This window comes from Erpetoichthys calabaricus, chromosome 7 (assembly GCF_900747795.2).
Source record: "Erpetoichthys calabaricus chromosome 7, fErpCal1.3, whole genome shotgun sequence".
Taxonomy (NCBI): domain Eukaryota; kingdom Metazoa; phylum Chordata; class Cladistia; order Polypteriformes; family Polypteridae; genus Erpetoichthys; species Erpetoichthys calabaricus.
Window position 1 is genome coordinate 191,772,087 of NC_041400.2, and position 15,302 is coordinate 191,787,388.

General features: G+C 42.1%; 1 protein-coding gene across 1 annotated transcript in view; it reads right to left on the bottom strand.

Annotated features, from left to right (window-relative positions):
• LOC114654975 (coiled-coil domain-containing protein 171-like) overlaps positions 1–15,302 on the bottom strand; it is a 510,202-nt gene that overhangs the window by 55,045 nt on the left and 439,855 nt on the right. The window contains exon 24 of the mRNA XM_028805855.2: positions 5,505–5,657. Coding sequence (XP_028661688.1) covers positions 5,505–5,657 — 153 coding nt within the window. The remainder of the gene's footprint in view (positions 1–5,504; positions 5,658–15,302) is intronic.

The window sequence follows — 15,302 nt, forward strand, 5'->3', positions numbered from 1 at the left end:
ACGGCCCGCTGACGCACGTATGGCAGTCGAAGTGGCCCACCAGTGGTAGTGAGTTTGACATGCCTGCTCTATGGGTTTGAAATCTGTGGCCTCATGCACCAAAATGTTGTCTAAGCCTGTTTCCACGCTCACTTAGGGATGTACAGAAACTAAACTTGCTGTAAAAGCCATCCACATATTCACAGCAGCCTCAGACCATGCATATGCACGTTTCTGCTCAGCTTTGCAAACAGGACGCACCCAGCGTCAAAGCACTGCTATGGTTTCTATGTTTCGACTTTAATCTGGACAGACCTTATTTTTCAGATGGTGGCCTACGACTCACCTTTTCATGTCGCCTTTGATGTACATCCACTTCTTTTTCATTTCAGGCACCATGCGACTTCCTGAACTTGAACTTTTTAGTGCCTCTGCCACTCCCATCAATTTCCTGTGGTTGCTTATACCACTGCTTAAGCTACCAAATAGTACGTTATTCCTTGCCAACACTTCACTGAGACAGGACCTCCATTTCACATTCGGTGAAATTCTTCTTTTTAACACGTGCTTGTGTCATTGTCTTTTAACACAACACTGAACAGAAGGGGCTATCTATATTGATTTGCATATTCATAAGGGCATAATTCTGGGAGGAGTCGGGTGGGACTGTAGGCTTGTGCATGTGCATTACAATTCACATTGACTGGGATTTATAAAGGGAAAGTGTGTGGAACTTTGCTGATGAAGCTTTATGCATCTGAGTTTTTTTCGTGCGTTTCTAGTTTTGTCCGTGCGTCATGTTTTAGTATGAATTCTATGAAAATAATTATACATGAGCTCCCTGATGACTGTGGAGACCATTCATGTCCAGCGAACTCATTGTCATGTTCAAGAAACCAGTCTGTATGCTGCAATACGGTGTATGGATATTATGACAATAAAGCCACTTGATTTGACCTGAAGGCCATCTTTTGTGCAGCTCCTAGCAATTTAGGACAGCTCATGAACTCTCCTACATCCTGGTGAAGTTTAGAAGTAGTTTACTAAATTAGCAAAACTGATCAAAGGCTTTTATTCCTATTCGTATAGGCTATGTCACTAAACAACTTTTCCAGTCATAAACTTCATTTACATAATCTTAGCAAGTTGGCTGAGCATGTGCCCATGAAGTCAGTCGTCTAATGTGACATGCCAAACAAACGAGACCAACTGGTCTGCGAATGGCTAAGATAAAGTCAAACAGGACTGGTCTTCTCTTTGGTCCGCGGGGTGGGCTTGTTGTGCGGGAGACTTGAGAACCAATGAGCATTCAGCTGGAAGTACAGGGTGTCCCACTCGGGAGTACAACTTTAAAAATGCTAATTACTCGCGAACGCGTGAACGTAAAGGCGAGCTGTAAGAACTGAACATACCTGTATTTAGTGGAAAACAAGTCCACATTACAAAAGGTGCTGAAAATGTCCTCCCCCAACGTCCGCGCACAAGGAAACTTGACGCTCCATATTTGAGAATGTCCTCTGCAACATGTCACTGTCGATGGAAACAATTTCACGCTCAATGTTTGCTTTCAGTTGTTCGATGGTCCTGGGTTTGCTTGCATAAACCTTGCCCTTTAAATATCCCCATAGAAAAAAATCTGGGGGAGTTAAATCGGGCGATCGAGGTGACCACAAACCTTTAGAGATCACCCTGTCTTCAAAAAACGATCGGATCTCTTCCATACTGGCATGAGAGGTATGGCACGTTGTCCCGTAGCGGCGCCCGCTATAGTGCCCGCCTCTTTATGACACAGAATCAATTCTTCATTAAATAAGGAATATTTTGAACCTTGTTGCATGATGATACATGCACGCGTTGCAGAGTAATTCGCATTTTTAAAGTTGTACTCCCGAGTGGGACACCCTATATAATGTAAAGAATGTAGTGGTGAGGAATAAGGAATACGCGTGTTTTGAACCTCACAAATAGATAAACAGGAGACATCAGACAGACAAGCTTCTAAAGGTACTAAAACAGAAAGGAAAAAAAAAAAATAAAAAAGGGGAGGAGTCTGCGGCTGAACGCACCACAGCTATTAACCCTTCACGCATTGCGCCGGCTCCATCAAGCAACACAGGGGCTGTGGCCCTCACAACGAGAAGAGATGCTCGTCTGTCTGATGTCTCATTTTTTGATACTAAAACAGAGTATGAAAAAAAGAAATAAAGGTTAGTGATTGCTGCTAAACTCGATGCAACTGTTAACCCTTTGTACGATCGGCTCCCTCAGGCAACAAATAATTAGCTGACAGAAAAAAGGACGAGCACAACTGCACCGGAAGTCCGGCACTCACTCGGTAAATGTGAGATGGGCCTGCGATTTTCAGTTGTCCAACTCGACATGGCGCAGTGATGAGATCAGCAACTGCGATTGGTACATCTGAAATATCCCACAACAAAAAGTCATATAATGTGACATCAGCTTAAATGTAGAAGCACATTTGCAAGGTTTTTGAGCCAGTTAGGACTATCTTTCTACTCTGGGACGCTTGATAAATACAGGGTCAGGGTAAGACTTTATACAGTACACCCCCAAAATTCGCAGGGGGTTACATTCCTAGAGCAACTGCAAATTGTGAAAAACCGAGAATTTTGGGTGTGGTTAAAAAAAATGCCTATTTTCATAGTTTAAACCCTAAATATGCTCCCAAAACAATTTAACTTAATTTCAAACTCAGCTTAATACATTACCTAAAAATAAAGAGTGTAAAGGTAAGCCTGTATACTGTACTGCTATGTCTCCCGCAGTGCTAGAATGTAAAATACCGATGTTCCCACTATATGTACTGTAATTCATGCAAGCGTGTTTTCATTGCCAGAAGCCTTAGACGGTGCAGCTCGTTTCGGCGGCATCTTGGGGCTTTAACCATTAAACTGCCACATACTTGGGGGTTAATGCATCCCTGGACGCCATATACTTTTTTGCTGCACTGTAAGTAAACGTCACAATTAACAAAGAAAAAGTGAAATTTTTATGGAACACATTTTTTTTCATGCAAAGAGCATCACAATTACTGCAACACTGATTGTTTTACATACTGCTAATGAACTGTAACAACTATTTAAAGAACTACTGGAACAATATGTACAAGGTGCAACTGACGCCATGGATGTAAATCACTGAGCCAACTGCACTTAAACTGGCTGCAAGCACGCACACAGAGGTAAGCGCTGACGCTGGCAGGCTAGTCTTAGTGCAGCTTGGGTCACAGAATTGCACACAAACACAGGAGATTGTAGAGACAGGAACTTCATTCAAACACTTCAAACAAACATGTCTCTTTCAGAAGTAAAAGGTGCTCAGCATGCAGTTAGTTAACGATTAAACAATAGACAAACATCATAGGGGAGCACAACTGTCTGGGGGAGGAGAGAGAAACAAAGCAATCAGCCGAAAAGGACAGGTGATGTTCAGGCTTTTAAGTAAGCGTAGCATTGCGTGAGAAGCTGCAATCAAGAAGATGGGGATTTATTTATTTTTATGGTGGAGCTTCCAGCCTTGACCTGACGCGCGCACTCACAAACAGAGACAAAAACAAAGCAAACCGGTAATCAAACAACAAATAAAGAATGTAATGAAAACAAATGAAATAAGAAAACAATGATACCACCCCTGTTCCCCTTACGGCGATTACACATTAAATACAACAAAGCACAAACAAAACACACACAGTTAATCATGAAAAAGTTCATGAAAAACGGCAACGGATGAAATGTAATGATGAAAATAGATAGTCCAGAGATCCGCATGTTGAATGGGAATGTACAGATAGTCCTACCAGTAGTTCCTGAAATGGTGAAGACGGGTGGACGGGTTCAGGAGCGCTCCTTTCTTTGTGGGATGGCCATGAATCCACTTACAGTCCTCATGTACACAGGCAGACATTACCAGACGCACGAAATGATCCAGGACAAAATGAATAAGTACAGGTAACCCAACAGAAAGGCAGACAGACAGGAACTTGAAACACAAAATGACAAAAACTTTTTGCTTTTGGTCACTGGCCCCCTTTTTAAAAGCCGCGCTGACATCCTTTGACCTCAACAGCCCCAACACCCTTAGCAGAAGACCAATCAGAGCTACTGCAGGGACTGCTGGGAGTTGCAGTTTCAAATTCTATTGGCTACTTTCACCATCCCAAGTCGCGGTTTTCTCTACAGCTGAGTACTGTTATCTCTACAGTACAGTATTGCCACGAAAAAAGCCATAAAAACTGTGGAGGATATTTGCGGTTTCCACTAACAATTATTAGACAGGTTATGAGGAAAAATCCGCGAACGACCGAGGCCATGAACTCTGAACTGCGACTTTGCGGGGGTCTACTGTAATGAGTTCCATTAATAAGTCATTCACAAATCTATATATACTGCATAAAAGTCAATGTATGTGTGTGTATGTATGTATGTATGTTCCAGCATCACTTCCGAACGGCTACAGCAATTTTCATGAAAATTGGTACACATGTTTCTCATACTGTAGGGTGAAATCAACCCTAGCTCGCCCCCTTCTGGGTAGGGTGGTGGGTGATCTTGTGGTCTTGTATGCATGTTATCATCCAACTGACACTCGGAACGACCACCAGAGGGCGAACTGGAGGTGACTGCCAGCATTCTTTATGTTTGAGCAGCACTGCGCCCCTGTTGCTTTTGACATTAAATAGAGTTGGCTGGTTCAGAGCGTCAACTGGAGGATAACATACATACAAGACCACAAGACAAGCACATTAAAGAGTCTTCATTGTTTGTTAATTTATTTTTAAAGTTGTGTTTTTTTAAATAAAAAAAACACTTTATTTTCCACCCGGGCAATGCTGGGTATTTCAGCTAGTGTTACATAATGTTTAGCTGTGCGCATAGGACAGTTTAACGGCTCTGATAATTGTAATCTTCCCCTGGAAAGCCAAGGGGTGCTGTCAACGAATGCCTTTTCTCTTCTGCTCTCTGGCATACTGGACGATTGACATCCATGACACCTCTGACATCACTTCCGGTTTCCGCCCACCTGGACCTGCCTCTTCCTTCCAGGAATCTTCATTACCAGAAGCAACGCCATCTTAGTCAGTCTTTCTAGAGACTCGTATCGTCACAACGTTTCTCATCTTTCTTCAACGTGCTTTACCACGCATTTTATTTTTGTGGCGTCCCAAAGATTTAATATCCCCCCCTTGTCTCTTTGTTACACAGGGTTATGACTTTGTGCACATTCAAACCTTCACAAAAGTTACTCAGTGATAATCCATATAATGGTAACGCCTGACAATAATTTTCATGAGTCACGCATTAAGAAACATTCGGCAATTCTTCTTTATACTTCTTTACAAATCATTTATTCATTAGCTGTAGATCTTCTTGCAGCCCCTAATCTAAAGCTGAAACTGTTCATCCATTGTAAAGATTTGTTAATGAAAGTGGATTACTAAGTGTCAGAGACAGGAACATGTATAAGAGTGTTAAATAAATAAATAAATAAATAAATAAGAGACTTACTGGAAGAAATTCCTCATTTTCGCGGAGACAGGCATTTTGCAGTTCAGATTTTAGAGCTTTAATGTTTTTCTGGTGTGATAAGATTTCAGCTTCCAAGGCACAAATTTTTAGGCAAGCCAGCTGATAGAGGTCCATAAAGCCGGTCACAAAATCCTAAAAAAAAATAAAAAGAATGAGTTAGAAGAACAAATGGCTAAAATCCACATTACGGCAATGCTAAACGTAACACAACGTCGGCATGCCTTTGGCCTTACAGTGCAGTGTTTCTCAAGCTGCTCTCGTCTATAATGGTGGTGGGGTGCGGTGGGTCGCTGCTCTGACAATCACACTTAATTAAAGTTCCCCCCCCAACTCTGATGATCGCAATCACCTCGCCAAGGGGGGCCAAAACTCCCCTCCAGACTACCCACTTCTATGACAACTGTGCTCAACTCAGCAAGGGGGAACCTCCACTGATTGCACTCAATTAACCAGAACACCCGCCTCAAGTGTTGAGAAGGCACATACATGGTGGCATGCTCCCTGGGAACCTGTTCTTGTTCTTTAAGAAATGCAGCTCATAGTTTGAATAATAATAATAATTCTTTGCATTTATATAGCGCTTTTCTCACTACTCAAAGTGCTACGCTGAACAGTACATACAGCCCTCTTTTAGGAAGCATAGCATAAATATCTAGACAAGAGGCATATCTCTCTATTATATAAAAAAAAATCCTGGGACGAGACGAGACTTTTTGGGAGATTTTTTCAAGTCCTGTGAGATGAGACTTTGGCCACGAGATTTTTTCAAGTCCCGCCCTCCTCTCAACCATATTCAACCACGCCCACGGTCCTCTCACCTCTCATTGGTGTGAATGCTTTTGTCAGACACAGTTCCTGCCCTCTTAGCTCTTATAAATTTTAACGTTTTCCTCACTTTAAGTTCCCAATTAAAGAAGACGTATTATATCCAAATCTTATTGAAGAATTTCGTCACAAAGGGATATCAACAGAAAAAATGAGTACACGGACAATCCTAGCACCGAGAAACGATGAAGTCAAACGACTTAACGCTGAAAATGTCGATTGGTTACACGGCAAATTGGTTAAATGCACATCAATAGACTATGTGGAAACAGTTGGTGGTGATGGTGCGGAAGATGAAAACATCAATTTAAAATATCACAGAAAATAACCACAACTGGTAACTCCGTCCGGGCTTCCTCCGCACAAATTACTGTAGAAAGAAGGACGTATCCAAGAAAGGTAATGTAGTACATCTTCAGTGGATAACATTAGACAACAAAGGAGATCTTGATATGCCATTCGTATTAAAACATTTACCGTGTCCCATTAGAATAGCTTTTGAAAAGACAATTAACAAATCAGAGACAAACATTCGAAAAAGTCATTTCATTTAATAGACAGAAAGAAACGATATTCACTCACAGGCAGTTATACGTTGCGTTGTCACGATGAAAGTCCAAACACACAATCAAAATTCAAAGCGATATTGACAAAAATTGAATTAACAAAATTGTTTTTACTGAAGGTTTACAGTAAAAGTGTAAGTTTCAAAAGTATGTGCATGTTAATTTCAAAGCCAAACTAAACAAAATCGAATTACGCGATGAATAACTCTAACGCAACATGAAACATAACTTCCTTTCAGATTATTACATTTGACTATTTTTTACTATGGTTAATTACTTGCTGTAATGTACAATAGTTCTATTATGCTTAGTAACAATTCCCATGAAAATAAAAATCTGTTTAAATTGTACAACAATTTTGAGCGACAGAACCGCAACGAGGCTAGCGTGTAGAGCAGGCACGCAAAGACCCCTAGTGGTGCAAAAGAAAGGATAGATTGAACTGGCTTTAAAGTGTAGTTTTCACTCTTGACGTACACCATATAGCCAAAAGTATTGGGACCCACCTCTTAAAAATTTAATTCAGGTGTTTCAATCAGACCCATCGCTACAGGTGTATAAAACCAAGCCCCTCACCATGCAGTCTCCATTTGTAAACATCTGTGAAACAAAACGGGTCGCTCTGAAGAGCTCAGTGATGTCAAGGGTAGTACTGTGATGAGATGCCACCTTTGCACTAAGACGGTTTGTGAAATTTCATCCCTGCTGGGTATTCCATGGTCAACTGAAAAGTGGGAGCATTTAGGAACAACAGCAACTCAGCCACAAAGCAGAAGACCACATAAAGTCACAAAGACTGCTAAGGTGCATGGTGGGTAAAACTTGCCAATGCTCTGCTAATTCCATAGCTGAAGAGTTCCAAACCTTCACTGGCATTAACTGTGTGGCATGAGCTTCATGGGATGGGTTTCCATGAGCGAGGAGCTGTATGCAAGCCTCACATCACCAAGTCCAATGCCAAGTGTCGGATGGTGTGGCATAAAGCACACCGCCACTGGGCTGTGGAGCAGTATAAATGTGTTCTGTGGAGTGACAAATCACACATCTCTGTTTGGCAGTCAGATGGGCGAGTCCGAGTTTGGTGGGTACCGAGAGAACATTACCTGCCCAACTGCATTGTGCCAACTGTGAAGTTTGGTGTTGGGCTGTTTCGTCAGGGTTTGGGCTCGGCCCCTTACTTCCATTGAAGGGCAATCTTAATGCTTGGACAGAAAAAATGAGTACACGGGCAATCCTAGCACCGAGAAAGGATGAAGTCAAACGAATTAATGCCAAAAATGTCAATGGGTTACACAGCAAATTGGTTAAATGAGCATCAATAGACTATGAGGAAACAGTTGGTGGTGATGGTGCTGAAGATGAAAACATCAACTTACAATATCACGAAGAATATCTACAACCATATAACACCATCCGGGCTTCCTCCACACGAATTACTGTAGAAAGAAGGATGTATCCAAGAAAGGTAATGTAGTACATCTTCAGGGGATAACAATGGACAACAAAGGAGATCTTGATCTGCCATTCGTATTAAAACATTTACCGCAGGAATGTCAAACATTTTGGACAATGCTAAGCTTCCAACTTGGTGGAAAATTTGGGAAAGGCCCTTTTCTGTTCCAGCATGATTGTGACCCAGCGCACAAAGCAAGGTCCGTAAAGACGTGGTGCGATGAGTGTGGTGTGGAAGAACTTGACTGGCCTGCACAGATTCTTGACCTCAACCCCAACCAAACACCTTTGGGGTGAACAGAAATGGAGATTGTGAGCCAGACCTTCTCGTCCAACATCAGTGCCTGACCTCATAAATGCTCTACAGAGTGAATGGGCACAAATTCCCCCAGAAATGCTCCATTCTTGTGGAGTAGCCTTCCAAGATGAGTTGAAGCTGTCACAGCTGCAAAGGGGGGAACCAACTCCATATTAAAGTCTTTGTGTTTGAGTGCAATGTCATTAAAGTCCCCGTTGGTGTAACGATCAGGCGTCCATATAGTGTACACAGCAGTATAATCATCATACATACAAAAGAGCTGAAGAGAAGCCACTGGAACAGTGCAATCACCATTCAGTTCTTCAGTGGGGGTCTTTGACGGCTGAAGTTCCATTCTGAAGAGCGCAGGAGGCATTGAAATGGCACAGAGCCAATGTCACATCTGCCTTGAGGCTGATCGAGGGGCCTTAAAGGATAAGCTTGTAATTTTTCAAGTCAAAGGTACTTCTTCACAAACATGGCCTCTATGCATTGGCCGTGTAAAACTGTGTTCTAAAGTTAATCGCGTTCTCTAAAGTTAACAGAATATCTTGCACTGTTCTGGAGTTTTACAATGGAAGGTACAGGGGAACGGAGGAAAAGCTTACTAAATGCGTCCGTTTTGCAAGACAAGACAGCCTTTCGAGTACTGATCTGTGCCTTCTGCGTTTCCGACAGATGTTTGTGACAGCAAAAGGGATCTCAAAATAACGGTTTAATTGCATAGTCCTGGCACCATCTCTCACGGCATAAGGATACATTTTCTTTATTTCAGGCTCTTTATTCGGCGGTCGGTCAGCAGATTGCAGTTTGTGTGAGCGACACTGGAGTACCACGAGGACCAGGCCTGTTCTCCTGCACTCTGTACAGTTCCGACTAAAAATGTAACAGCAGGTCAGGTCACTTGCAGAAATTCTGCACTTATGGGGTCTATTGCTAAGGGGCATGAGACAAGGCAAAGGAGTCAGGGGGAGAACTTTGAGAATTGTCTGCAACTTAACACCAGAAAAACCAAAGAACTGCTTACTGACTTTCACCTCACCAAACAGCCTTGGTGTCCGGTCACATTTCAAGGAGTGGATGTAGAGGTGGTCCACTCCTACAAGGACATGGGGGGTCCACATTAATGACAGGTTGGACATGTCTCGGAACTATAGAAGAAAGGTCAGAGCAGACACTCTTATCTTAGGAGACTGAGCTTCATTAACATAAGAAGTGACATCCTTTACATCTGCTGTAAAACTCTGTGATGGCCAGTATGATGTGTTGGGCTGGTAACATCACTTCAAGAGAGGGTCAACAAGCTCATCAACAGGGTAGGTTCAGTTATGGGACACATTCTGGACCCCTGGAGGTCATAGAGAGAGAAAGAATTAAAATAAAATTGAGTGTCATGATGAACAATGCTGCACATCCTCTCTGTGACACAACACCACTGAGGACTTTTAGCCAACCAATTATTCAGCAGAAGTGAGTCAAGAAACGCGACAGGGGGCTCCTTTATAGCAACAGCAAAACACAGATGTAGCGCCTCACTGGGGAGTGGCACTGCCAAGTCAGAGGTTTGTGTGTGTGTGTGTATACTACTAGTCAAAAGTTTTACAACACCTCAGTTTTTCTTCAAATGTAATCAGTTGACATGCAATGAATGATCTAAAATGGTGAAAAGGTAAGCAGAAAACTGCCAGAGGTTTTAATTTAAAGTTTAGATTAGCAGATGTTCTGCTGCAGTTAAAGTAAATGAAGCCTTGCCAGCTGAAGTAAACAATTTGCACAGGTGTCCAAACTTCTGTTGATTACTTAAAAACCCTCTGACTGTCTTAAAGCAGAGCTGAACAGACTGTGTTACTACACCCTCTGAAGTACTACTGGGACAATATTCCAGTGATAATGACAAGAAAATGTCAATTAACAAATGAATTGAGACAGAACATCATTACCCTTAGAAGTGTAGACCTTTCATTTAGAGAAATTGGAAAAAAAATATCAAAAGTGTCAGTGAGTCCAGTGGTGACCTACACAATCGAAAGGCAACTGGAAATTGGAAGAAACTCTGATAAGATCTGGAGGACCCAAAGTCACAAGCCAATTAGAAGACACGTTTCTGAGGGTCACCAGCTTGTGTGATCACAGGCGCCTCACAGCCCAACAGCTTAAGCACAGCATAACAGTGCAGGTCAACAAAAGTCAAGTGTCAGTGTCTACTGTGAAGAGGAGACTTTGTGCTGCAGGTCTGACAGGGCGAGTGGCAGGAAGAAAGCCATTCCTTAAAGGACAACACAGGGCCTCGAATTACCAGCTGTGGATTACTGCAGACTGGAAGCGATATGGATATGGACAGCTTCTGGAGCGATGAATCTAAATTTGAAACCTTCGTTTCATTACTGATGCCGGGTGTTTGTACGTCGTTGAGTTGGTGAAAGGATGGCTCCTCGGTGTGTTACACCAACTGTTAAAATTGGAGGAGGAAGTGTGGTGGTCTCGAGTTCTTCTGCTGGAGGCAGAGTTGGTGACTGGCATTTTGAATCCAAAGGGTTACCACAGTTTGTTACATTGACTTTTATATCTATCTATCATTATATAGTGCCTTTCACTCCATCTACATATATATCATTATATAGTGCCTTTCACTCCATCATTATATAGTGCCATTCACTCTATCTATCATTACATAGTACATTTCACTCTATCTATCGTTATATAGTGCCTTTCACTATGTCTATCATTATATAGTGCCTTTCACTCTGTCTATCATTATATAGTGCCTTTCACTCTGTCAATATATTGTGCCTTTCACTCCATCTATATATAATAATAATAATAATACATTTTATTTATACAAGGCGCCTTTCAGAGAACTCAAGGACACCGAACAAACAATAAATAAATAAAAGACACAATTATAAACAACTTAAAAGATCAGAAAATCTAAAAACTAAAACCAAACAGAACCACTATAATCAGGAGGAAAAAGAAAAAGCCATTTTAAACAGATGTGTTTTAAGTTTACATTTGAAGGATGAATATGATTTGATATTTCGGAGATCCGCAGGTAATGAATTCCAGAGCTTGGGAGCAGAACGGCTGAAAGCTCCGCTCCCCATGGTGGTTAGACGGGCGGGAGGGACGGTCAGATGGGTGGAGGAAGAGGATCTGAGGTTACGGGATGGAATGGCAACATGAAGAAGGTCAGACAGATATGGAGGGGCGAGGTTATGGATGGCCTTAAATGTTAATAGCAGAATCTTAAAATCAGTACGAAACTTGATCAGGAGCCAATGAAGCTGCTGCAAGACAGGAGTAATATGGTGAATAGATGGGGTTCGAGTGATGATACGTGCTGCAGAATTCTGGACTAACTGAAGCTTATGAGGAGATTTATTAGGGAGACCAAAGAGGAGTGAATTGCAGTAGTCCAGCTGAGAAGTGACAAGACTATGAACAAGAATGGCGGTGGTATGAGGAGTGAGGGAGGGGCGAATGTGATTAATATTACGTAGGTGGAAGTAAGCAGACAATGTGACATTGGAAAGATAGAGTACTGATGAGGATATATATCATTATATAGTGCCATTCACTATCTGTCTATCATTATATAGTGCCTTTCACTCTATCTATATATCTATCATTACATAGTACATTTCACTCTTTCTATCATTATATAGTGCCTTTCACTCTATCTATATATCTATCATTACATAGTACATTTCACTCTATCATTATATAGTGCCTTTCACTCTGTATCTACCATTATATAGTGCCTTTCACTCTATCATTACATAGTACATTTCACTCTATCTTTCTATCTATCACTATATAGTGCCTTTCACTCTGTCTATCTGTTTATCATTATATAGTGCAATTCACTCTCATTATATAGTGCCTTTCACTATCTGTCATTATATAGTGCCTTTCACTCTATCATTACATAGTACATTTCACTCTATCTTTCTATCTATCATTATATAGTGCCTTTCACTCAATCTATTATATAGTGCCTTTCACTATTTGTCTATCTATCATTATATTTCTCTCTATCTATCTATTGTGAGTACAAAACCAAAAGCCTTGATTTCCACGACTGACTCCACGTCTACGTGGTTAAAGGTCGTGTAGCAGGGCCAATAAACATTCTGATCATCATTTAGAACTTCAAGTCAGGCTGAAGTGGACATTCATAACCTGAAATAAGATGAAAGGAAACATAAAAATGACTCCTATCAGCTGTTATTAAATTCATATTTTGCCTGGAATAAAAAACATTGCAAGTGTAAAAGTCCTCGCAAACAAAGCCATGCTAACGCCAGTAAGGCCTTGGGAGGAAATCTGCTTGTGTGTTCCTCTGAAGGCATTCAGGGTGTCCTGCATATTTCACGGCCGCTTCTGCTCACGCTAAACTGCCGTCACCTAAACTGCCATGCAGAAGCAGGCAAATCAGGGTCAGTTTATGTCAGCAGCGTCAAGCCGGGGAACTTCATCAGTCTTTCTTTATGCAAGAAAACTGACATTAAGAGAGCTTTAAACTGACAGCAAATGAAATCAATCAGCAGATCACTAGGCCATAATAAACTCTCAACTTTGGAATAACCCTTCATCTCCCAAATGAGAAGACTCGGTGCGTTTTTGCCAAGATTTCCGATTACATTTGGTATTAGCTATAATGGAAATGAACATGACAGACATTTTAAAGTAGGCTACACACAGTAACAGTTTGATTTACCATCCCTGTACTCGTCTCTGCATATGTAAGGCATAATGTTGTCCGGCTTCCACAAGAGGGCGGGAATGATGGAAGAACAAAGGCAAGAAGACGTACAATAAAAGAAGTCAGTGCTGGATATCTGGTGAACAACAGAGGTTTGCAAACATAGGACACGACTGAAACAGACAACTTTACTATTAAGCCCATTATACTAATATGTTCGTTTTGAAACAAGATATGTTAAATTTCTAAAAGCTTTCCTATTCAAGTATTTGCTGAAAACATGGGGCCACCTCCAACTCCACACACCCACCCTACTTGTTTGTTTATTTCTCTGCCACGCCGCACACAGCACTGTCACATTCAGTGGGACAACAGCAGACTCCCAAACAGTTTGTTTTACCCACTGGCCACCAAGCTGTTCCCAATTATTACAGATGTGGACAAATGTGTCGGCCCTCTTAGATCTCACTTGACTCCGCCCCTTTAGTGGTTTCTTTTTCCTTAATTAGCAGCCAAACAATAAGGAGACACAAAATAAACCGCCACATGACCAGCTCACCTGTGCCCCTCACACAATATTTGAAGGTGAAAGGTGAAGGTCTCGGTCAAGTTGATCTCTCAGGTCACCAAAACATTTTGACGGTGGTCTTAGAAAAAACGGACAAATCAACAGTTTTGGAAATGTCTGCTGTGGCAGAATGAGAGCAGCAACAAGCCGTGGAATTAAATAACGAGTTTAATGAACAACAAGAATTATCTTCGTGTTAAGAGACTGGTTGCAGTTTGAAATCCCAGTTTAGCTGGTCCTCTGTTGGCATGTTTCACGTCTCATTTCTGTTTGGCTGCCATTTAATGAAGAAAAGAATGAATTCAGAGCACAGAATCCTTGAAAACAGGGCTATTAAAATGAAAAGAAAAGGAGTTAATTAGCACCAAAAACTGGTCGCTAATGAAGGAGATTGTTAGAATGAAAACCTGCAGCCACTGCGGCCCTCCAGGTCCAGAGCTGGGGACCCCTGGCATAGGTGACAAATGGTGCCGGGTTTCCTCTAGACAAAATGCTTACTTAGAACGGAGGTCCCAAAGTTCAATCTTGGGTTTCATCAGACGCGAAAATTGAGTTTCTCACATTCTGAAACCCCTTAAGCAGGGCTGTCTTAACAGCATTACAGAAGGGGCAAAGCAGTGCACTGGGACCACCTACCTATCAAACCACTCAGCAAGTCACAACATACATTGTGAATAAGGGGGCTGTGCACACCCCTGGAGGACGCGGTCACTCCTCCGAGGCCCCCTCTTCAATGCTGTTGTAATGGGAACAAGTACAGTTTGACTCCTCTTTGCTCCGTAAGAAGAAGAAGAAGGAGGAGGAGAAGAAGAAGGTGGAGGAGAAGGAGAAGAAGGAGGAGGAGAAAGAGAAGAAAGCAGAGAAGAAGAAGAAGGCAGTGGAGAAGGAGAAGGAAAAGAAGGCAGTGGAGAAGGAGGAGAAGAAGGAGGAGGAGAAGAAGGTGGAGGAGAAGGAGAAGGAGGAGAACAAGGCAGAGAAGAAGGAGGAGGAGAAGAAGGAAGGAGAAGGAAAAGAAGGCAGTGGAGAAGGAGGAGAAGAAGAAGGAGAAGGAAAAGAAGAAGGAGGAGGAGAAGGAGAAGGTAGAGGAGAAGGAAAAGAAGGCAGTGGAGAAGGAGGAGGAGGAGAAGAAGGAAGAGAAGAAGAAGGAGGAGGAGAAGAAGGAAGGAGAAGAAGGAAAAGAAGGCAGTGGAGAAGGAGGAGAAGAAGAAGGAGGAGGAGCAGGAGGAGGAGAAGGAGGAGAAGAAGGCAGAGAAGAAGAAGAAGAAGAAGGAGGAGGAGAAGGAGGAAGGAGAAGGAAAAGAAGGCAGTGGAGAAGGAGGAGGAGGAGGAGAAGAAGAAGAAGGAGAACGAAAAGAAGAAGGAG